Source organism: Tarenaya hassleriana, unplaced genomic scaffold (genome assembly GCF_000463585.1).
Source record: "Tarenaya hassleriana unplaced genomic scaffold, ASM46358v1 Cleome5, whole genome shotgun sequence".
NCBI classification, from domain to species: Eukaryota; Viridiplantae; Streptophyta; class Magnoliopsida; order Brassicales; family Cleomaceae; genus Tarenaya; species Tarenaya hassleriana.
The window spans coordinates 4,418,822-4,441,830 of NW_010967707.1; the positions used below are offsets into that span (position 1 = coordinate 4,418,822).

Genomic DNA, 23,009 nt, shown 5'->3' on the forward strand with positions numbered 1-23,009 from the left:
TATATATATATATATATATATATATATATAAAGACTTTTAGAAACGATGGCTTCAACATTAATTAATTAATTAATTAAAAAGAAGAGAACAAACTTGAAATGGACTTGGCACCTAAATGGCCGCCACCACTCCTATCCCTCACCTTCCAAATCTTTCTTCTTCTTTTCTATTTTAATTTCCTGTCTTTTCTTCCATAAAATTCGACTCTTCGATATTGGTAAGAAGCATATTCCTCCAACTGTGAACATGGACCAAAAGCTGCTACCCATCAAACAAAGATACATTCTACAACTTGAAGATGTGTGTATGTGTGTATATATATATATGTATTATATATAGAGACTCTATATTCTCTTCGCTTTTTTGTCGGGTTCCTTTGTACCCACTTGAGCAAGATTGAAATCATCATCTTGCTTGGTGTAAAACATACAAAACTATGACAGTAATAATAAGATTCGATAACAAGTGGTTTGAACTCGAAGTATGTCGTGACGATGCACCGATCCCGAAAATCATCGAGAAAGGATCGCTGTCGCTGTCTCCGCCGCCACCGCCGCCACCGAGACCGCCTTTGCTGCGTCCGGTGGTTGCGGTACCTCCATCGCCGGTGTAACCGGGAACTGCCACACCTTGGCCGTTTCTCCCACTGTAATCAATGAATTAAATTGTGAATGTAAATTTATTTTGTGTTATACATATGAAATAGTATTGTTTTTTTTTTTTTTGTTAAACAGACAATAACAGTGATGTGATTCTCTGACGAAACGGAGGAATCGATATAAAAGTCTCTAAAGTTGAAGAAAAAAAGGAAAAAGGAAAATGAAAACAAGTTGTTAGGCCACATGCGACTTTGTGAGTTTCCCTTTACTATCAAACCACTAAAAAAATAAATACGCCGATAGCGACCGAAAATGACTAATAGCAATGCAGTTTCATTGTCGAACCATTTCATATTTGCATGAACAGACGAAACTAGAAAATGTGGACGTAGGATGGCGCGAAAAAGTAGTAATTAGAAATAACCAAAAGGTCTCTAAGATATTTTAGGAATTTTCATCCGACGTGGAATATCAAACTTTATAGCAAAAGAGTGGCTAAGAGAATCCCTACCCACATTTCCCAATCTTTTGCTTTTGCAAAAAGGGATGGTGAAATGCTATTTTACCATCTTCTACTATTACATGAGCTGCATATGCATATATATATATACATATAATATACGCACAATGTGGGTTCCACATTTCATGACTCGAATATATACTTATAATCTTCACTCGAGGGTCCCACCAGTTACTTTTTTTTTTCTGGAAAGCAGATCGAAAGAGAATCTAAACCCTTGCATGTGTACATGTTAAATACCCTTTTTTTGTTATATATCCAACCATTCATACATAAAAAGTCAAGCTTTCCTCGCTTTATCCAATAATAATCACCTTTGAAAAAAAAAAGATATTAACCCCTGATTAATAAACTCTAAACTCTGAAACTGCTAATTAAGAATTAGGTTATATTTAGGGATGAAATCGAATATTTAGGGGTGAAATCGGGGTTTAGAGATATACCAAGTTTGTCTAAGGAAAACCCTAAAATGGATGAAGATCGTCTGTTAGGTCACAAAGGAAATGAATCTTTTAAGGAAGGAAAAAAAAATTGCATGCAGAAGCGCAAAGGCAAATAAATATGTCAAAGAAAAGCATCTTCGATATTAGACATTGAAGGGCTTTTTGGTCTTCGGTCTTTTAGAGGTTTAGATCTCTCCGCCCACGTGCGAGACACGTGCACACAAGAAGGCTTAAAATTTTATAATTTTTAGGATTATCACTCTCAAATTGATACGGAAAAAATTAAAATTTCGAGGAAAATGTACAATTTTTTTACTCATAGCTAAACTCATGAATTTTACAAGATTTTAATTGTTTAATATGTAGTTTTTTTTGGGAATATTTGTAAAATTCTATATAATCTTCGAAAATTCTGTATTAATCCACAGGTTGATAATAAATTCATACATTTATTTAGGATTTTTGAGAATAAGATAATGAGGATACCTGGGATCGCCGAAGACGCCGGCGTTGAAGGTGAGTTGGTCGATGAGAGCGGCGGCCTGGGGGTGGAGGCTAGTGGCTCGGGCGTACTGGTTGGCCAGACCATCCCCCGACGGCACGAAAAACGCGCCGTCCACCATCATGTCTCCCTCCGTCCTCCAGTTCCATCCCGACCACTTTCTCTCGTCCGTGTCCACCCGCTTCGTCACCTTTACAAAAAAAAAAATATCAAAACTATCGAGTTTGACATATTCAAACTATTTATAATGGGTGCGTTAGAAGATGCGGATAACATGGCGACAAGAAGAAGATGTACATGCACTTTAAAAAAACCAATCCCCGACGGCGCGTGCAACTACGCGCCGTCGGTGCATCTGGGCCCGGGGGACCACGGAATAGAGGAAATTAAACTAAATAATAAAAAATAAAATATACCCGCGCCAGAAAAAGCTACATGAGCAATACTATAAAAAAAAAAATATATCTTAAAACGATCAAAATCAACCCAACAAAGATTTCATATTATCTTCACAAACATGGAAAACATGATTAATTCATGACTATATTCCATCTTTCTTTTCACAAAAGTCATCATGTTACATAGAACAATAACTCTAAAGTTTCATTTGAAAGATCTGTATACCTCCTTGGCATTAGGATCGGCCGGGGCCGTATAGCGATTACCCTGACTATTAATGGTAGGGTTTGCGCTGCCGCCGATAGCATACATTTCCCACGCCGTGAAATCGTTGTTCACCACGTGGATGTAGCCGTGCCTGCACCGCGGCATCCGCTGTACCAATGCCTCCCCGAAATGGTTGAACGCTATAGTCACCTGCATTCCCGAATCCGGCAAGTACCTGATCGCCCAAAAAAATATTGTGGATTAAATTGATAAATTCAAAAGTTTTGGAATTGTTTGGAACAATTAAATATTTACGGGGCCTTATCGAGGTTTTGATTTTTTTTGTTTGGTTTTGGTTTTGGATTTCCTTTTACCGGTCGTCGTGCCCCAAGAGCATGACCTCGTCGTGGTGAGAGAAGTAACTGTTGGAGATTGTGATGGCGGTGGAACCGAGGATGGCGTCGATGAGCCCGTCCGTGCAGTACCCAAGTGAACAATGGTCAATCCAGATGTGATGCGACGCCGAGATCGAGACGCCGTCTCCGTCGGAGACTCCTCGGAATCCGACGTGTGTCGGCGAGGAAGCGATCAATGTGTTGCCGGAGGGTTTGCAGTGGTGGATATGGACATTGTGGATGATGACATGAGACACCTGCTGGATCGTTATGCATCCATGGCCCGTGATGTGGATGTTGGCTCCGCGGCCATCGATTGTCTTGTAGCTGGAGACGATGAGTTCGTGTCTGAGTTTGATGAGCATGTTGCCGGAGAAGATGATCCAGAGAGGCTCCGGTTGGATCACGGCGTGTCGGAGTGTGCCGGGGACTGGGTTGGCGGCGTCGCGGTCGGATGAATCGGTGACGACGTAGAATCGACCGCCTTTGCCGCCGAGTGTTCCTCGGCCGAATCCGATGGAGCAGTCGGCGAGTCGCATGCGAGTCGCGGACCAATTAGGATCGCATCGCCAACAGTCGTCGATTGGGTTTCCGGTGAGGCACGAGGGAGTCACTGAAGGTGGAGACTGGCCGTATTGTGGGTCTGTGAGGAGAAGTCTTCTCGAGATAGACTTGTTGAGTTTTCTGCATTCAGAGAACAAAAATGTTGGTGGTGTTGTTTGGTTGCTGAGAAAATTAGATTAAGAACATGAGGGAAAACAGAAGGGGGAATGCCAGAGTGGGAAAAGAGGAGTTTCAGAGGATGTGGGTATTTTGCTTGAATCTCGTAAAAATCCAGCCTTTTCAAAATCTAGGCTAAAACTGGTGAGAATGAGAAAGACCCAGATGATGAAATTGGAGAATGAGGTAAACCCATGAAGGAAATTGATCAAGAATCTAGGGAAAAAAAGAGAATTTGGAGGTAAAACCTTTAGTAGCGTAAAGAAGAAAAGACAAAGGAATGAGAAAGATTATACCTTTGAACATCAAGAGCGACATCGTCAGGGAAAGGGTGCTGGTGAGGGAGGGAGAGGTTGAAGAAAGCTGGTGTTGATGATGATGGTGAAGAAGAAGAAGCTCTTGATTGGCGAGAGAGAGAGGTCAAGAGGCAGACCCAGAGAATGCAAAGGCAACAGCGTATCCTTTTACGAACCACCATTAATATGAATGTGCCTTGTGTTACAAATCTCTGTTTTCTCTCCTCTGTCTCTCTCTCTCTCTCTCTCTCTACCTGAAAAAGACCAGCAGAAACAAATGAACTGAAATTTGGTTAAATTTTTACGGGGAATTGTGCAAATGGTATGTGTGTATATATATAATCAAACGAGGTTTTGTGGGAATGATTTGTCAAAAGAGGCCATTGATGACAAAGTTTTTTATTTCCCCTTTTTATTTTTGTGTTATCCTCTCTCTCTAGGTTGTTTCAAGATGAAGAAAGGAAGTCCATCCACAGAGACTGATATAGAGAGAGAGAGAGAGAGAGAGAGGAAATCCCTCAAAGACTCTCTCTCTCTAAATCTATTTCCCTTTCCTCTCTGTGATTCTTACTTTTGCAGAGTGTCTCAGTAACTTGACATTCTCATCTTGCATTAACCCATCATCGAAGATGATCCCTCTCTGAAATCTATATATCTATATATATATATATATATCCGTTACGAATTTAGAAGACGAGACAAATAACAAATACATCATGGAATCTTAACAATACTGTGATGTTCTTTCTGACTCTTGAGTAATGGTTTGATCTTTACATTTTTTTTTTTGTGATGAAACAAAAAAAAAATTACTTTAAGGAGATTCCCTTTTTTTTTATCTGAAGATTAAAATTCTTTGCCGGTGGGTTGAAAGCGAAGCTCGTCGTGGGATTCGTTGGACAAAAATCTCAACCTTTTTTTCTCCCACTTGGTTCTCGTTTTGTTTCTTTTTTTTTTTAAAAAAATGCAAGTTAGTTTACTTATGTCATAATTGGGTTATTTATTATCCAAAGATATTCCATGCATAAATAAATTAAGAAAATATATTTTCAGGGTTTTGATCAAACTTGGCTTTCTATTTAAGCAAACCTTTTTTTTTTTTACCTTTTTTCTCTTTTGGTGAAGACATTCCTTAAATAAAAACTAGTTTCAGGGTTTGATAAAATTTGGCTTTCTATCTCAACACACACACACACACATATACACGTTATAAATTTTTTCCACGTTATGATTTGTATGTACATTTTTATTTTTTTTAGATTTGGTTATGTTTTAGTCTATCTTTTTTCCATCATTTGTTTTTGCATAATTGTATTTTTTATATTGAATTTCTTATATATCTACTCTATCCTTTAATATCACGTATTTCAATATTAATTTTAAAATGAGTTATTAAAACCAAAAGTTATATCATCCCAAAATAACTCCAAGAATCCCTAATACATAGGTAATTAGTTTCTTTTTTTTTTCCTGCTTTTGTATCCACACCGGTATACATAACAACTTATCATCCATCCAAAGTTACCATATCCGTAATTATTATTGTTGTGTTGAAATTTTATAGAAAAAGTTGGACGAACACAATAAGTTTGATTTTGACATATGTTGAAATAATTCAACCAATAATGTTCTTCATTTGATTATGTCTATTGGCGCTTGAGATATTTAGGTCAATTAGTCGCAATTATTTGCACCAATAATATATATATATATATATATATATATATATAACAGATGATTTCTATTTTATTGAGTAATTTTCGTATTTATAAATCAACGTATAATTGTTTTGATTGAGATAGGTGGCGCCACCTTCCTTTGTCCCTATACAATTAGCTTGCAATTTGAGTGTTTGTTTTTCAAAAAAAAAAACAAAATGTTGACTACGTTGAAAACAACGAATAGAAAAAAATGCGAATAAAATAAGAAACGATGCATTATTTCAATAAGTTCGGCCACAAAAACATAAATAAATGGAAAAACAAAAAGGAAGCAGCTGAAAACAAAAGGTCGGATTCTGCGCTCAACTTGGCATTCTCGATATTTATTTTTTGTTATAAAAAAAAAAGCGAAAGGATGATACAATATGTTATTTAATTAAGTTAATATAGAATAAAATTCCGGACTTCATTTATTTGTTCTCAATGAAATTATGAACTAATGATTATTTAATTCATATATATGAAACGTTAAGCATTCACAAAGAATAAAAACAAGATGAAGCATATAGATTCGATATTATAACACCGTACCTACTTTGGACATATCTATAATCTTGATAAGATATATATATATATATATATGCATATATATATTTATATGGTTTCATAAAAAACTAATATATATATATATATATATATATATATATATATAGCATAAGTATTTTGCCCGTGTGAACTCATTCGTGTGTAAAGTGTTTCGGTGTTGGATAATGGTATATCGTATATACAAGTTGCATAATCTACGTGTTTTCTTGCTTTGTTGAAAGGAAAAGCTTCGATCCATTTCTTTCAAATAGCTACTAGTAGAACTTATAATAATCCCAAAAAAATCGTCAAAGGGGGAAAATGTTCGTAAAAAATAGAATGGAAAATTTTTAAATAAATTTCAAAACCCGAGACAGTTTTGAAAATGCTTATAGATTTTGATTATTCAAAATTTTAGGACATCTAAATTTGTATTAATTTTTTTTTGGTGTTAGAATTTGAAATATAGCATTAGTTGATACATTCAAATCCGAATTTTACAAAAAAAAAACAACAAAAATGTTAGATCTATTTTATATTTATAACATTTAATAAGTATTAGATATATTTTTAAGAAAATTTAAAGATATTTTTGTAATTTTTTAAAAAATATAAATAATATTTTTGTAATGATTAAGGGATAATATTGTCTATATTAAACAAACCTGTAGTTTCAGTGGGTCGGTTTGTTCAATCGTTAAGTAATAATGGGTTGGCTCCATCCTTTATATTTGAATTCAATTTCATCGTGCTAATTTTTTTTTAATTCGTTTACGATATTCAATAATTTAACATTTTCTTAATTATTCGTTATATGATATGTTCAACAAAAACTTTGATTAAAGTTTTACAACGTTAGGTAAAATAGTTGGTAAAAATTTGTGTACTGATTATGAATAGTAGCGAAATTTTGAAACCATTCCACTAGAATCTTAACATGGTTTCGAAATATCCCTTTACAATATGTCATTTACCGCTTTAACAAAAAAAAAATGTTACATTGATTGCAAATGCATTATGAAATTTATTACTTTGTTTTGGAACAGTATCTATTTCTTTGCACTATTTTTGTAACATTTTAAAAATATACAAAATATAGAATATCATATCATATTTGATTTTATAAAAAAGTTCATGAAGCCACGTGTAGCTATCTGATTTGTCGGTGACGCAAAAAACGACAGCCTGTTATTTAGCTTTTAAATGAATCAGACATTTTTATATCGTTTTCCCCCCTCGATTCAAAATCCCGCGATCCAGAGTGAGTGAACCAGGGAAGAGAGGAGTTAGGGTTTCTAACTCTCAATTTGAGCAATGGTGCGACTGATGGTTCTCGACACTGATAATCCTGCTGTAAAAGGTGCGAAATTCGTATTCTTTCTAAATTTCTTGCTTCGCGTTCGATTTCTGGTCGTAAATTTTTGTAAATTGAAGAAGAAAGATGGTAATCTCAGGGTTTATCTGTCCGGTTTCGGTGGATTATCTGTTCGATTTCCAGAATTATCGTGACGATTTGCGTTTATGTACCTGGTCTATTGTTGTTTTTGCTATTTGTTTTGTGTTCGAGATTTCATTTCACTTGCTGGAAGTTGTGGTTGCGACATTGTTCTAAATCTGTGCTGTTCTTATTAAACATCGGTCTTGATTCTGTTTATGATGGGTTGATAACTATATATATCCAGGGTTTTGGTTCATATTTGCTTCCTCATTCGATGAAATCTGTAGGGGTTCCTGATAATAGTGCAAAAGGAGAGAAAATGATTCTGGAACCGTCCATCAGCAGTGCGCAAAGGAGAAAATTGGCAGATATTAGCAATTTGCAGGATCAAACTAAAGTAATGAACCAGGGGGCAAATCTGCAGCAACATAATATAGTTATCTCTTACAAGGAATACACTGAAAGACTTCAAAAGGCATTCTCTTTCACTTAATCTGTTTGCTCTCATTCAAGGATGATCTTCTTCGCATAGAGGAAGGTGTTTCCCACTTTTTATATTTTTTATTTTACTGATTCGGGGTCTATTAATTTCTTTCACAGGAAAACGTGGCACTGATGAAAGTCCTCGCAGAGAGAAAGTATGCATCATGTTTGTACATATATGTCTCTCATTTTTACATCATCTCTTTGTTAATATTTGTGTTTATTTGCCTACAGTAAAATCATAGAGTTGAGTGGGATTGAACTGCAGAAACTCAGAATCAACTTACAGAAGATGCAGGAACAGAATTTTCAGCTTGCGCAGGCAAACAGTCAGATGTTGGCGGTACATATAACCTTGAATGGCTATGCATGACATGAGGTGTTGATGAGCTTTTTACTGAATTTATGGTCTTAAAACACTGAATCAATGTTCTTCTTCGTTCTTTATCCTTGGCAGGAGCTCAATGTAAACAAAGACAGAGTATGTACTCCTGGAACCTGAGTTTCTCAAGGTCAGTCGTGCTTCATTGATTACCGTTTGTAAGTTCCTCAGTAACATCTGTGCACTTTTCAGCTGAAGGCGCTTCAGCATGAGATTGGTTGCAAGAATGGGTTACTCAAAGTTATAAAAATGCAGCTTGAGGTCTGTTATCTATTGGTCTCTATGTTCTTCACTGCCAATAATCACATGGTAGACTTGAAAATTCGTTACCTTTTCCTTCCAGGAGCGAACAGTTCTAAATACACATCATGCTTCCCGAGACAAGGTGGTTAGTAGAGTTGACCTTTTTGGCCTCTAGAACTGGATTCTATAACTATTATCCTGCATTATCTTCACATTATTTTCCATCGTCGTGACCTTAAGGTTGGAGCAAACGTCCTTAGTGTGGCTTATGAATCCTTTCAGGCAGATGACATGGATCAAAAGAATAGCAAGAGAAAACGACAATCAAGGATCAAATGTATCTGGTTCTGCTTAGGTTCATTGTGATTCGTGAATCCTTGAAAATTGTTCACTTGCTATCCATTTATCATTTTGACTTTCAGCTTCAGGAAGCTCCGTTGTCAAGTCAATGCATGTGAATGAGAGAACTACCAATAAAAGGTCTAGTCGCTCTCTTGTTACTTCTGCTTAAAGTTTGTTCTTCGTTTCTTGTTAGTCTTTGGGAAAAACTTCTGTGCAATCAAGTAATTCCTTGATTTGATGCTTTCTTTCTGGGAGAGTTTCTGGAACATTGATGCTTAAGTAATAGAAAATTACCGCAGCTCTGAAGAGACATGTCAAACTAAAGACGGTAACAAGAAGCTTGTCCGTGATGAGGCAAACGCTGTTAAGGAAACCAATAACAAAAGGTTCCAGTGATCAGTGCGATCGGATAACCTAAACCATGTTTTCTTGTTTTGAAGTTATTCCAATCCTAGAAAAACAAGTATAACTTATTTGTGCCTTTTATCTCCTTTCTGGGTTTATTTTGGTATAGGCATTGTGGGCGAAGGCAGTCTGCTAGCTTTGCTTGTCAAGAAGCTGAAAAAACTGAAAACTTGCATGAGATGGCTGATGCTAAAGTGATGGAGGAGAATACAAGGTTTGTCAGCTTTCAAATGTGAGATCTGGGTGATTAATGGAGAAAAAGAAACTTATATTTACTCTTGTGATGTTTCAAACAGGCCCCCATTGAGAAGACAATCCGCTCGGTTAAAATCCCAACAACCCGAATTATCATCCGATAACTTGCATCAGACAAATGAATTCAAAGAGGCAACCAAAAGTAGGAGGTTAGTACGAGCACATTTTTGTACCTGTTTACTACTACCTGTATGTAGGTTGCCAGAAATACATGGAGATCACATGTTTACCTTCACTGTAAGTTGAACAGGGCCTCTGTCAGGAGGCAGTCCAAGAGGACAAATTTCGAAGAACCTAAACCAAATGAAAAATTAAGCGATGGAGATGGTGCTCAAGAGGCAACTGGCGATGAGGGGTTCGTTAAAGCATATACTTAATATTTTCCTTCTTTTGTCAATTTGCATACTCTGTCAAAAAACTAACTGCCCATTCATCTTGCAGATGCCATCGCTCTGCTGTAAGAAGAGGATCTGTTGGGTCTAAATCTGAAGCATTATTACAACCAGCTGGGAACTGGCATGAGACAGACACACATGATACAAAGGAGACAACCAGGAAACGCAGGTTTGTTAGTTGCTCGTGAATTTTTCTCAGCCTTCCATTGTCAGGCAGTGGAATTACCAGTGAGGCTATCTTTGGTTTGATATTGGCAGGACCTCCACAAGAAGACACTCTATGATGTCTAATCCTCAAGTAAATGCAGCAGCTGATGGTGGAATCATCGACCAGAAATCTACAGACCCTTGTTTCAGTAATCAACTGCGATCACCAGGTACCGGGAAGGACAATGACGAAGAAACTAAGAACTCTCTTGGATACGGTGAAACAGAGGGGACGAGGAGGATTTCTGTTGGGAGACCCTCGAGACAAGCGGCTGTCAAAATCCAATCATACAAAGAAGTGTCTCTTAAAGTGAAGATGCGACGAAGCGAGCAATAAACTCAAGCCAGTTAATCTCTCTCTCTCTCTCTCTACGTGGGTTCGTAGAATCCCTACGGAAGCAAATAGAGCCGGCACCAAATGTACAATACTTGCTGTTTATGTCTATAGAGTTAGCAGTAAGTCTCCGTGTTCTGTTCTGATATTGAGAACTAAGCCACGATTGAACCTTCGGTATCTAGAGACTCCAAATTCAATTTTGACCCATTGTCTATAGTCCATGGTACTAGGAATTGTAGAGCACTTGGAAATTTATTACCATCAATGTTCAAAAGCACGAGACAGAAAAGGAAATACGCAACACAATTAGGTACTTAACCAGGAGACACATCCTCCGGCTCCAAGTGCATTACCACTTTCACACCCCGCATATGCTTTTAGAGGTTACCACCACGGAGACGGAGAACAAGATGAAGGGTCGACTCCTTCTGGATGTTGTAATCAGCCAAAGTACGACCATCTTCCAGCTGCTTCCCTGCAAAGATGAGCCTCTGCTGGTCCGGCGGTATCCCCTCCTTGTCTTGGATCTTCGCCTTCACATTATCGATCGTGTCTGAGCTCTCCACCTCCAATGTTATCGTCTTCCCCGTCAATGTCTTCACAAAGATCTGCATCCCACCACGGAGACGGAGCACGAGATGAAGGGTTGATTCCTTCTGGATATTGTAATCCGCTAGGGTTCTTCCGTCCTCCAGCTGCTTCCCTGCAAAGATGAGTCTCTGCTGGTCCGGGGGAATACCCTCCTTGTCTTGAATCTTTGCTTTCACATTGTCGATTGTGTCCGAGCTCTCTACCTCCAGAGTGATGGTCTTGCCCGTGAGTGTCTTCACAAAGATCTGCATTCCACCACGGAGTCGGAGCACGAGGTGGAGAGTGGACTCCTTCTGGATATTGTAATCCGCAAGGGTTCTTCCGTCCTCGAGCTGCTTCCCGGCAAAGATGAGCCTTTGCTGGTCAGGTGGGATCCCTTCTTTGTCCTGGATCTTAGCCTTGACATTGTCAATAGTGTCCGAGCTCTCCACCTCGAGGGTGATGGTCTTCCCAGTAAGGGTCTTCACGAAAATCTGCATACCACCACGAAGGCGAAGGACGAGGTGGAGGGTGGATTCCTTCTGGATGTTGTAATCAGCAAGGGTCCTGCCATCTTCCAGCTGCTTCCCGGCAAAGATGAGTCTTTGTTGGTCGGGTGGGATTCCTTCTTTGTCCTGAATCTTGGCCTTCACATTGTCAATGGTGTCGGAGCTTTCCACCTCGAGGGTGATCGTCTTGCCAGTAAGAGTCTTCACGAAGATCTGCATACCACCTCTCAACCGGAGAACCAGGTGGAGGGTTGACTCCTTTTGGATGTTGTAGTCGGCCAAGGTGCGGCCATCTTCGAGCTGTTTTCCGGCAAAGATAAGCCTTTGCTGGTCCGGAGGAATTCCTTCCTTGTCCTGGATTTTTGCCTTAACATTGTCAATGGTGTCCGAGCTCTCGACTTCAAGGGTGATGGTCTTTCCGGTGAGTGTTTTCACAAAGATTTGCATCTGACGACATAATTCCAGACAAAAATTTGTCAGCACGAACATCCAGGAGAGTAAAGGACCAAAGGTTCCAAGAAATCGGTTTACAAACTAAGAACAGCAGATAGCGTATAGGGTAAAAAGAGCACAACTTGCAACGACACACGAACCAAAAAACAACAAACGGACGAGAGAGATCGATGATCACGTATCCAAATTCTTTACATCTCAACAGATCTAGACGATGATTGATGATTAACATGAAAAATTCAAAACAGCAGCGGAAACGCCAGAAAACCTTCCAGATCCGTCACATACAACATGCATATCTAACGGAAGTGACGCACACAGATCAGACACGGGAGATCGATGAACAATCAACGAAACTCGAGAATCAGGGCACAAAACCAACATACGATCACCAACTCCACGAACGAGAGAACAAACGAAATGAATTGAAAAAGATAATCACTCCGAAACAAAAATTAGAGACCCAAACAAAAGAACAAAATACAGATATGAAGAAATTAGGAAGAATCGAGGAAGAAAAGGCATACCTTGAGAGAGGAAACTAGGGAATTTCTGATGAGCGATACGGATCTGAGAAATATGAAGAACAGAAACAACGATGAATTCCCCCTAAACCAAAGAGGTCCTTTTTATAGCAGCAGGGAGGCAAAAAGAAAATCCGAAAAATAATTTAAAAAATCTGAAAAATAGATAGAAAATTCCGGTGGGCGATGACGTGTCTCTATTGTCACCGTGTTTGGCAGACCGACTCAACCAAAACCACTTGCCTTTGGATTACGTAATCAATGACTTTGCCTCGACGGGCTTTATTTACATTTAAATAATATATTTAATTTTATGTTTGTATCTAATTCAAAAATACAGATAGTTGGTCATATAATAAACATTATTTTTGTCCGATTATAGTTCCGTGCCCAAAATCAACTTTACCTTGGTTTGATAATAACAAAGATATTGCTTTTAATTCTTATCTCGAATTTTTTTGGATCAAATTTTGTTATGATAAAAATATATACAAAAATTTAAAATATCTAAACCTAAATTCAAATATCTTGTAATCTTTATTTATTACGAGGGATTTTTTTCTCATCATGGAGGTTATTGGTGAAATTATTACAAAAACATTATGTACAATATCTAAATGTAGAAATTATTATTGCCAAAAAAAATAATTTTGGATACGAAGAACCTCTTCAATGTAATTTGTTCCCTTCCTGACCCGATTTTCCAAAAAAAATAAAATAAATTCTACACTATCAATGTCTTCAATCTAATTTGTTCCCCATCTAATTTGAATTCTTAAATAACAGTTTTACATTTTTCTAACTATGTATCTTAACAAAACATAACTAAATATTTTGATTCGAGTATTTAAAATGAAAATGAATGAAATGTAATTTATTTAAACGGGATTAATCGAATACAAATGATATGTAAAATGAAAAAAAACTATTTATTTTTTAATAAAAATCGATTTTAAATAAATCTTATAATTTTTTTGTGAAAAATAGAATGTAAATAAATCTTATAATACAGTTTATGTTTAATTAAATTTTGTGTTTTAAAGTATAGTATTTTTTTATTAAATTTTATTTGTTTTTAAAAATATTTGACCGTCCATTTAGTAATTTGGATTTTTTCTCCCCGGTGCATTGAACGTGTGACTCTTCTAACTTTAGACGTTTTGATGGCCAATAAATGCTCGTCATGCCAAAGATGTTTGATTACCTTTTCTAGGACAAACTAGAAGTTTCTATTTGATTTTGAAAATTAATTTTTGTTTTGCTATATAAAAAGTTAAATAATATTAGAACTTACATATTATTAAAATTTTAAAAAAAATAATAATATAAACATATATACATGTATATATTTTTTTTTAAAAAACTTTTTTCCGATGTATTTCAAATGTTCAAAAGTCTATAATTAATAAAAAAACGCATCTCGTGACAAAATGGGGCGAGAACTTCGAGAAAGTGCGAGAAGATTTACTCGGCCGATAAGTTGATAAGCCCATTAACGGCGACAGAAAAGAGCCCATCATATTTTGCTTACTAAGCCCATTATATATTACGAAAAGCCTACGGCGGATAAATACCCGAACGGAACCGTGAAAGAACGAGTTTCAGGCCTAGGGTTTAGAAATTCGGAACAGAATCGCGGAATGAAATGGTGGTCAGATCATTAAAATTCTGCGTTCAAGGAATCTATTGCCGGTAGTAGTCTCAATTCGTTGTTCTTGTGCGTTTTCTTTTACTGGTACTATCCTCTTTCTTCACTCTAACAAAGATCAAAACCCGATATCGGGTTTAGGGTTTAAGATGAGATGAGTTTTCGGGGCGAGGAAACGATCCACCTTTTATACATTTTCGGGATGGTTTATAAGAATCTCGTACACAAATCAGTAATGGGAATACGGGTTGCGAAAGAATCATCTGCCAGTTTCTGCTGGTGAAGTTGCAAACATGAAAAGAAGAAATCGGTTTTTTACATATTGGGGGTTTCTAGCACGGCGGAAGGTCCTTGGGCGGCGGAAGAACGGAATTCTCCGGCGTATTCCCGTTCTCGACGACGAAAGCCATCTTCAGACCCCACATTGTATGAACTTCCAAGTGGCAATGCATAAACCAGACACCTGTACACACAAAGGTAACAACACACTTCTTGTTCAATCCAACATTATCTGATCACAAAGATGTCGCATTTATGTGCTTATTTACCCGGATTATCAGCTCTGAATCTGATGGCGGTCCATCCGCCCGTCGGAACTCCAACTGTATTCCTCTCTGGCGGGTCAACGAGATTGAACTTAGCCGGATCTTTCTTGGGATCGAAGTTTCCTATTCCGCTTCCAACGACAAAGAAGTTGTAGCCGTGGAGATGGAACGGGTGTGACTCGACGGTTAGAAGGTTCGTGTCCTGCAAGATCAGCTCAATCGTGGTATTGAACTCAACCCGACTCAGCCTCGTTCCTATCGAAGTCCCGAGGTTAGCCGTTAGAGGAGCGCCCGTGAAATTGAACGGTTTTGGAGGGCGGTCCGGGAAATCAGTCCTAAAAACACCTGACATATTGAAGTAATGAGCCTGTAAAAGGGCAGTCTTCGGCATAACAAACGTCACGTTGTTCAACGAAGCCACGAGCTTCGTCCCGTTCACACAGCTCGGGCAAGGGTTCATCCCTAGCCCAATCGTGTAAAATAAACGGCGATCTATTCTCAATGGTACGTTAGCCGGGAAATTGACCGTGTTTAGGCTTCGGAGTTTGTTGTTATAATTTAAGGCAAAAGCCGTGTCGTTTGGTGCAGGCAGGTTCGGAAAAATTGGTAACACCGTGTTTGGAACCCCTTTGTATTGAAGAATCGCGGTCACGGTTTTGTTGTCAATGGAAACAGGAGCATCCATGAAGGGTCTAGCCGCCATAAAATACCGGTTTGGAGGTCGGTTAGCCTTGACCAAAACATTTGTGGTCTGACCGGGTCCGAGGAGGATGGCTTTGGTTGTGAACGGTTTGATGTAAACCGCATCGATCTCCACAACTGTCATGTTATGACCCGCAATCCCGAAGAAGAGTTCGTCGTTCAACGCTGCGTTTACGATCCTTAGAAGGTACGTTTTTCCCGCCTCGACCTCCAATGCAAACGTATCTAACCAAAATAATATAAATAAAAACGAACAAAATCAATCTTACAAAATTGGAAATTATGGAGAATTCACATATGAGTTCTATATCATATCGAAATGGATCAAGATTCGGAGGAATTTACGTTTTTCGGAACACGGAAACAGCGGTCCGGGCTTTCCGTTAATGGTATGGGCATCCGAGGTCGGAGGAGGTGACCCCAATGAATTGGCTTGGTTTACAAGAGTCTCAATATCACCATTCCACCATTCCCCTACAAGTAAAACCTTATCAGAACATGCAGTCGGTTATATCGGTTTGGTTTAATTTGGTTCGATTTAGTTTGAATGTTTATGTTTTGTTGTTGTTTCTAGGTTTTTATTTTACTTTGTTTCTCCGAATTTATTCGTCATTTTGATAAACAGCATACAGAAAATTGATCTCGAATTCATATGATAGATTTACTAACCGAAGATTATGTTGGTTTCTAGGTGCGGTTGCGGGAACGGGAAGGGTTGTCCCGGCTTAGGCATGATGACGATGGCTCCATAGACCGTGGCTCGTAGCCAGAGGATGTGAGCGTGCCACCATAGTGTTCCTCGTTGTCCCGTCACGTTGAAATCGTAAACGTAACTGTGTCCCGTCTGGATCGGACACTGTGTTATGTAGGCCGGTCCGTCCGCCCAACCGTTCCGGTATTGTTTCAATCCGTGCCTGAACCGGTAGATAAACCGGTGGATTTGGTTAAGAACCGGGGAAAAGGGTAGAACCGGTTCGGTTTTTGTTTAGACCGACAATTGCTTGCTTACCAGTGGATAGACATGTTGTATTGTGCATGGTTGGTTACGTTGACGATGACTCGGTCTCCTTCTCTTGCGTAAATCGTCGGACCGGGAAACATTCCGTTAACCGTGACAACCGGTTTAGCGTGGCATAACCGGCTTATGTTTTTCACTTGGATCTGATCAAAATATTAAACCAAAACATCTACTAAGTATTAACTAAGAGTATCCTTTCATCATATAGATTTCGATCAAATCACAATTAATTCAAACGTATTCGGTTTAAGTAAAACCGGGTCTAACCCAAGGCACTATATATATACTTCCATGCATTGGAAAATCCAACACTTACATCGAACGTGTACTTCTTGATGGCGGCTTCCACCGGAAAATGGCCGGAAAATTCGAGAAGACAAAGCAAGAGAAGGAGAAAACTCGGGTTTCGGATAATTCTCTGCATTTTTGGGTTCATCGATGCATAAAACGAAGAATACTTCTATTTCGTTTTTTGGTTGGATAAGTTGTGATGAAGAAACCGCAGATGGTGCAAATGCTTATATAGTTTGATGAAATGAATGGGGAAAAAATATAAGATTATAATATAGTATAATTATTCAGTCAATAAATGAGTATTTACATGTAAAAAAATATGCATAGAAATACATTAGAAAACTATATGAGAGGAGGTTGAGGAATCAGCGTAACGTTTGTTAAATAACATTGGAGTACCTTTGAAGTTGATATCGGAGCTTTACTGTTGCCAAATCTTGCTTTGCAGTAACATGTTGCTTGACCGTTAGTTTAATATGTCATATATACATACACATATATATATATATATGCATATATACATACATACATACATACATACAGAAATTTCTGGGTGAGCGAAAAGGACTGGTATTTTTAGGATATTATTTATTATTTTTTTCTGATTTTAAAAATAGTAATAACCCCAACGAACATTATTTCCTCATAATTTAGTGGTGAGGGAAATGAGTCCAAGTTATCAGCAATTACGCTGTTGACTAATTTCATAGCCCACACACTTTGGGTCTCACATAAGTTCAACTTCGGCTATTTTTCATGGTTAAATGGTTTATTATTAATTTATCTCACGAATTGATAAATTATATAAATGTATTTATATATATACACATTTGTTATCATGACATGCGTTGAATGTTTCCAAAAGTGAGTAACTGGACCTATATGCTATATCTAATATTGTCTTATGTCTGAATTTATAGTTTTGGGTACTCTAACACAAAATTTGGTCCAATCCGAAAAACTGAAAAAGAAAACAAAATTCGTACAACTATATAAAATTATCAATAAAACTTTCACATACTTATTTTTTTTTCATTTCAATATCTTCACTATTTAAAATTATTTTAAAATTCCTAATAACTTTTAAAATATAAATGTTTCAGTTATCGATTAATATTTTAGTTGTTTCAAATTAGGGTTTTCTTTTCTAGATAAAAAAAAAACCTGGCCTATTTGGAAGGTCCACAAACTACATTGTGGCGGGCATCGTGTGATCTCGGAAGATAATTGGTGATCGGCGTGGCGTCATCCACTCTTATGCCGCCACGTGTCATCGCAACCCACTCCCTACAGATTCTCTGTCCGAATTTTCCACTTTTATTAATTATACTCTGGTTATAATTATATACACACACACACACATAATTTCGGCATAAAATAACATTTAAAAGCAAAAAATAGTGATCGGGAATAAAGCTAATAATATTACGAAATCACGGTAAGGATAAATTTTATTTTTTCCACCCCTAATTTGTTTCATATCCATCAAACTTTTTAATTATCTCTCCTTTTTTTTACAAGTTGCAAATGTGAAGAGTAATAAAAGCTTATCAGAAAAAAAAGAGTATTTTTTTTAACCTTTCATAATTTATTTATATCATGCGTGCGGGCGATTTTTTTTATTATTCTAGCAAAGGGTACACTTGATATAAAAAAAATAAATCACCATTTTTATTCTTCCAACATGGATTTATTTATATATTTAATATATTTCTCTAATCATTTCATTTATCCAAAACTAAGAAAAAAGTCCAAATAACAATCATGAGAAAATCATCCATGAGTATATAACACTTTTCAAATATCACATCACCTATATTCAGTTGTCGAAAAAACAAAGCAGGGTTAAAAAAAATATTGAGGGAAAATTATAATTCCATATTATAACTATGGATCTTAACATGCATTATCAATTATACTACTATTTCACTAGATTTTGATATACTAATTTCAAATTATGATGTAATATCTAATTCAGTTAGTTGAATATTTGACTGAACATTCTAACAAATAAATAAGTAAATATTTCAATTTTTATTTTTATAGATAAAATATAGTTATAGTAAATATTTATTTAATAATATAAATACATAATCAAATCTCATATTGTGATAATTTTCTGAAAAAATCTTCGTAAATATGTATGCATCATAAATTATATATCAAACATGATAATATTTTATTTTCCATATATATGATGTCGTGTATCTGTTCTAATAAAAAAAAATGTTTTACAGATAGATGTTTGGAAAAACAGTGATAAAGAATCCCTAATTAACCAAAAAGAATTTGGTTTACTCAAACTCTATGCATGATGCCTTTTGTTTTATCATTTATATTTTTCAGAATTATTTTATTACTCATGATGTAAATATTTTGTTGTTATTATTGTATATTTTCTAAAGCAGACAACGATAACAGACACAAAAATAAAATAAAATAAAATTAAAACACAAACCAATTAATTGGAGAGAGGGAGAGAGAGAGTGGTCCACGCATGACCACAATTGAGTTGTGTTGGGTGTGTGTTATGGAGGCTAAGTGTTTGAAGGGAACAGAGAAAAGGTGTGTGGGGGGAGGAACACGCGTGCTCCCACGCCCCTCACGTGCCTCTATTTCCTTCCCTTTTGAATAATATCTATCGACTTTTTTTATTTAATTTTAAAATAAATAAAAAACTATACGACTTTTTTTAATTGATTTGGGTATTTTTTTACAATATTTTTTTAAATATATATATATATCTATCTGTTTTTTTTTATTTTGAATTTATTTGATTTCTTAATTAGATTTTTTTATTGATAAAGTATTCTATTTTTTAAGAAATTTCAGTTCTTCTGTTATTTTCAGATTCATTCTTTCAATTTAAAAGAATAATATCCATTCAATATTTATAATGAATTTTGTTTGGATACAATTATATCTCAATGAAAAAAACGAGGATTAGGGAGAAAAAAAAAGGGCAGAACACATCATCATATGCTATAAGTAAGAGGAAGGGAACATGGGCAAGACCAAGAGAGAGTGTTAAAGAGGTTTGTCCAATTGTGAATTCACAATTGTATCTATATATCTATTTATTCCAAAACATAAAAACAGAACACACAGATCTTTTAAAGAAAGGAAAAAAAAATGGAGGAGGAGAGAGAAATGAAGAAGAGACAGAGCTCGAGGTTCAGGAGGATTTGTGTCTTCTGTGGAAGCAGCCATGGCAAGAAACCTAGCTACCAAGATGCAGCTATTGAGCTTGGCAAGGAATTGGTATATATTTATATAAATACACACACATATACATATATATATATATATATATACATGTCAGAGCTTGATTTGATTCTTTGACCACGTCGTGAGATGGTCATATATGGGTTCTGTTTTGTTCTTGTGCTTCTGCATAGATGCATATCTATATATGTATATATACACATATACATATATATATATATATATATATGAAATGTTTGATAATTTTCCATATCTGTCTTGGTTTCTTTTAGATAGGCAGGATGAGTTGTGTTTGGTGAGTGTTCCTTCTTCTTTCAATCATGGGTTCACGTCCAAACTGTCTGATTCATCTTCTTCTGAATGAAAATAACATGTTTTCTCTCTCTCCCTCTCCCTCTCTCTCTCTCCTCTCTTCCTTTTTGATGGTGTTAACAAGGTAAAATCCGATCGACACAATTGCTGGGTTTCTGTCAAAACCTTAACTTTATCCATAGTTTGCTTCAAGACCGTATCTTAGTCAGTTCCTTAATTACAAAACATGGGGTTTGGCAGAAATGCTTGATTGAAGAGTTGCAACATGGTTCAATCTCTTGCTAAAAACGAATATAGAAGTCTTACATAGTTCTATATATATATATATATATATATATATATATATATATATATATTTTTTGTATATATATATATATATATATATTTTTTATATATAGCGTGCGTGTGTGTGGGTATTACCGTCGACACATTTGTTTTCTCAATTGTTTTTTTTTTTAAAATAAAAATGTTTCACAAAAAATTTGGCCTATATATATATATATATATATATATATATATATATATATATCTTTGTTGTATATATATATATATATATCTTTGTTGTATATATATACATGTATATATAAAACACTTTGATATGGAAAATGATCAAGGAAAAGGTGTAAACTTTGGGCAGGTGTTGAAGAAAATCGATCTTGTCTACGGAGGAGGAAGCATAGGTTTGATGGGTTTGGTCTCGCAAGCTGTTCACGACGGTGGTCGCCATGTTATTGGGTATGGAGACTGTCCATATATATATATATATATGTAATATGATAAACCCTAATTGATTCAATGTTGATTACGTCATAATAATAATAACATCCTTTATATATCTTGAGTGATGAATGCGCAGAGTCATTCCCAAGATCCTCATGCTTCGGGAGGTAACCTTAATTAGTCTTACTTACATGTTAATATGTTTAATTAATGAAGAAGATTTATATGTAATTATAATTATCGTCACATCTTCCTTCAAAGCAGCTTACTGGAGAAACAGTAGGAGAGGTGAGGCCAGTTGCAGACATGCATCAGAGAAAGGCTGAGATGGCTAAGCACTCTGATGCTTTCATTGCCTTACCTGGTCTCTCTCTCTCTCTCTCTCTCTCTCTCTCTCTCTCTCTCTCTCTATTCTTATCTTTCTTTTTACATTATTCATGTCCACCACACACACACACACACACACACACATATATATATATATATATAACATACTGTTGACGAAAATTTTGTGTTATTCTCGAATTTGTTTTTTTCGATTTTTTCTTTTAAATTTATATACTTTTTTTCTAAAAAAAATATTTCCGTTTGATCTTTGAATTTTTTTTTATAAGCATTTCGAATTCCACTAGTTTGAACCAAAAATATCCACCCACAATGTACATAAGGTCGCACGACAACATTTGAATGTTATATATATATATATACACACACACACTCCACACATGAATATTATTGATTAGGTGAAATTTTACTATATTAAGATTGTATGTTCATAACATGTGGCTGGTGCTACTTATGGGAACCGACTTATGTTCTGAAACCCAAACCCTTTATAGGTGCCGAATCATGAGTCATGATGCCACTAACTGCTTTGCAGATCCCAAGGGTATAAAGGTCAAATCAATATACATATAATATGTATGTAAAGATATAAAGTGGATGATAAAAGCACCGTAGTCCCTTGACCCATCAACATCTAAACTCTAAAGCACTGAAAATCAGAGCTATACAGTTACCTTTGTATTTTTCCCTTTAGCACTATTGCAAATTAAATTTATATTTTTTTTATATTGTTTATCTGATTTCCTTGTCTTACATTTCTAACCAGATAAAAAGTAAATACACATTTATACTATTTTTTTTTTTAACTGAATTACGCCTCTAGAGATATCTGAAATTTTGATTTTAATAAATAACAAAGTCATATTTATTAATCGTTTCGTAATATTTGGTGGTATATGATAAAGTAACGAGTGGGAGTATTCGGGAGGGGCATAAAGGTAATTGAAGAGAATATGTTGCAATGATGACCGAACTAGTGCTTGGCCCTTGACCTACAAGTGCATTGACTTTTTATCCTGAAGTCAACGAAGGAAATTAATTCTAATAATTACTCCTAACCGAAAGCGAAAATTTTCCAGAAATTATTATTTAGTTTCAGAGTTATCCTGTACAAAGTTCCAAACTAATTTACGTGGATAGTAATTTCAATATAATAATTAAATTACCGTATGTCTATAAAACGCTGGCGCTGTGAATTTTCAGTCTATGGTTTGGGTTAATAGAATCTAATTTAATTTAACCGAGAATTCTTATGGTGTTATGTGGTGTCAGGTGGTTACGGTACACTTGAGGAGCTACTCGAAGTAATAACATGGGCTCAACTCGGCA

The 23,009-nt window shown here is 36.1% G+C and overlaps 5 protein-coding genes across 10 annotated transcripts in view; 2 read left to right on the plus strand and 3 right to left on the minus strand.

Annotated features, from left to right (window-relative positions):
• Positions 1–230: 230 nt before the first annotated feature.
• Positions 231–4,628, minus strand: LOC104826900 (probable pectate lyase 13). Its single transcript, XM_010559847.2, has 5 exons — positions 4,083–4,628; positions 3,046–3,750; positions 2,690–2,906; positions 2,050–2,255; positions 231–647 (listed from the first exon to the last, which is right to left on the minus strand). The coding sequence occupies exons 1-5, from the start codon at positions 4,262–4,264 to the stop codon at positions 407–409; spliced, it is 1,551 nt and encodes a 516-aa protein (XP_010558149.1). The 5' UTR covers positions 4,265–4,628; the 3' UTR covers positions 231–406.
• A 2,337-nt stretch (positions 4,629–6,965) lies between these two features.
• Positions 6,966–11,016, plus strand: LOC104826901 (shugoshin-1-like). 5 transcript variants are annotated; one of them, XM_010559849.2, is made up of 15 exons: positions 6,967–7,688; positions 8,054–8,241; positions 8,367–8,404; positions 8,484–8,592; positions 8,707–8,730; positions 8,824–8,892; positions 8,975–9,019; positions 9,115–9,211; positions 9,297–9,354; positions 9,516–9,602; positions 9,731–9,835; positions 9,918–10,025; positions 10,127–10,231; positions 10,318–10,440; positions 10,530–11,016. In XM_010559849.2, the coding sequence occupies exons 1-15, from the start codon at positions 7,643–7,645 to the stop codon at positions 10,813–10,815; spliced, it is 1,488 nt and encodes a 495-aa protein (XP_010558151.1). In that variant the 5' UTR covers positions 6,967–7,642; the 3' UTR covers positions 10,816–11,016. The 5 variants fall into 5 exon arrangements, with proteins under 5 accessions (XP_010558156.1, XP_010558151.1, XP_010558152.1 ...); XM_010559850.2 differs by having other exon boundaries at positions 8,975–9,016; XM_010559852.2 differs by having other exon boundaries at positions 6,968–7,688; positions 9,157–9,211.
• A 23-nt stretch (positions 11,017–11,039) lies between these two features.
• On the minus strand, positions 11,040–12,980 carry LOC104826903 (polyubiquitin-like). The gene is made up of 2 exons (XM_010559855.1): positions 12,875–12,980; positions 11,040–12,341 (listed from the first exon to the last, which is right to left on the minus strand). Exon 2 carries the CDS (start codon positions 12,339–12,341, stop codon positions 11,193–11,195), a length of 1,149 nt encoding a protein of 382 aa, XP_010558157.1. The 5' UTR covers positions 12,875–12,980; the 3' UTR covers positions 11,040–11,192.
• Positions 12,981–14,688: 1,708 nt separating this feature from the next.
• On the minus strand, positions 14,689–17,264 carry LOC104826904 (laccase-11). Its single transcript, XM_010559856.1, has 6 exons — positions 17,101–17,264; positions 16,776–16,927; positions 16,436–16,680; positions 16,112–16,240; positions 15,068–15,991; positions 14,689–14,982 (listed from the first exon to the last, which is right to left on the minus strand). The coding sequence occupies exons 1-6, from the start codon at positions 17,218–17,220 to the stop codon at positions 14,852–14,854; spliced, it is 1,701 nt and encodes a 566-aa protein (XP_010558158.1). The 5' UTR covers positions 17,221–17,264; the 3' UTR covers positions 14,689–14,851.
• A 2,822-nt stretch (positions 17,265–20,086) lies between these two features.
• LOC104826905 (probable cytokinin riboside 5'-monophosphate phosphoribohydrolase LOG6) overlaps positions 20,087–23,009 on the plus strand; it is a 3,962-nt gene continuing 1,039 nt past the window's right edge. Inside the window, exons 1-5 of one of the 2 annotated variants that reach the window (XM_010559857.1) lie at positions 20,087–20,339; positions 21,253–21,350; positions 21,472–21,502; positions 21,600–21,699; positions 22,953–23,009. The exon at positions 22,953–23,009 is cut by the window's right edge and continues 53 nt beyond it. In XM_010559857.1, the coding sequence (XP_010558159.1) occupies positions 20,211–20,339; positions 21,253–21,350; positions 21,472–21,502; positions 21,600–21,699; positions 22,953–23,009 (415 nt within the window). In that variant the 5' untranslated portion in view covers positions 20,087–20,210. The remainder of the gene's footprint in view (positions 20,340–21,252; positions 21,351–21,471; positions 21,503–21,599; positions 21,700–22,952) is intronic. The other variant, XM_010559858.1, reaches the window with a different exon arrangement.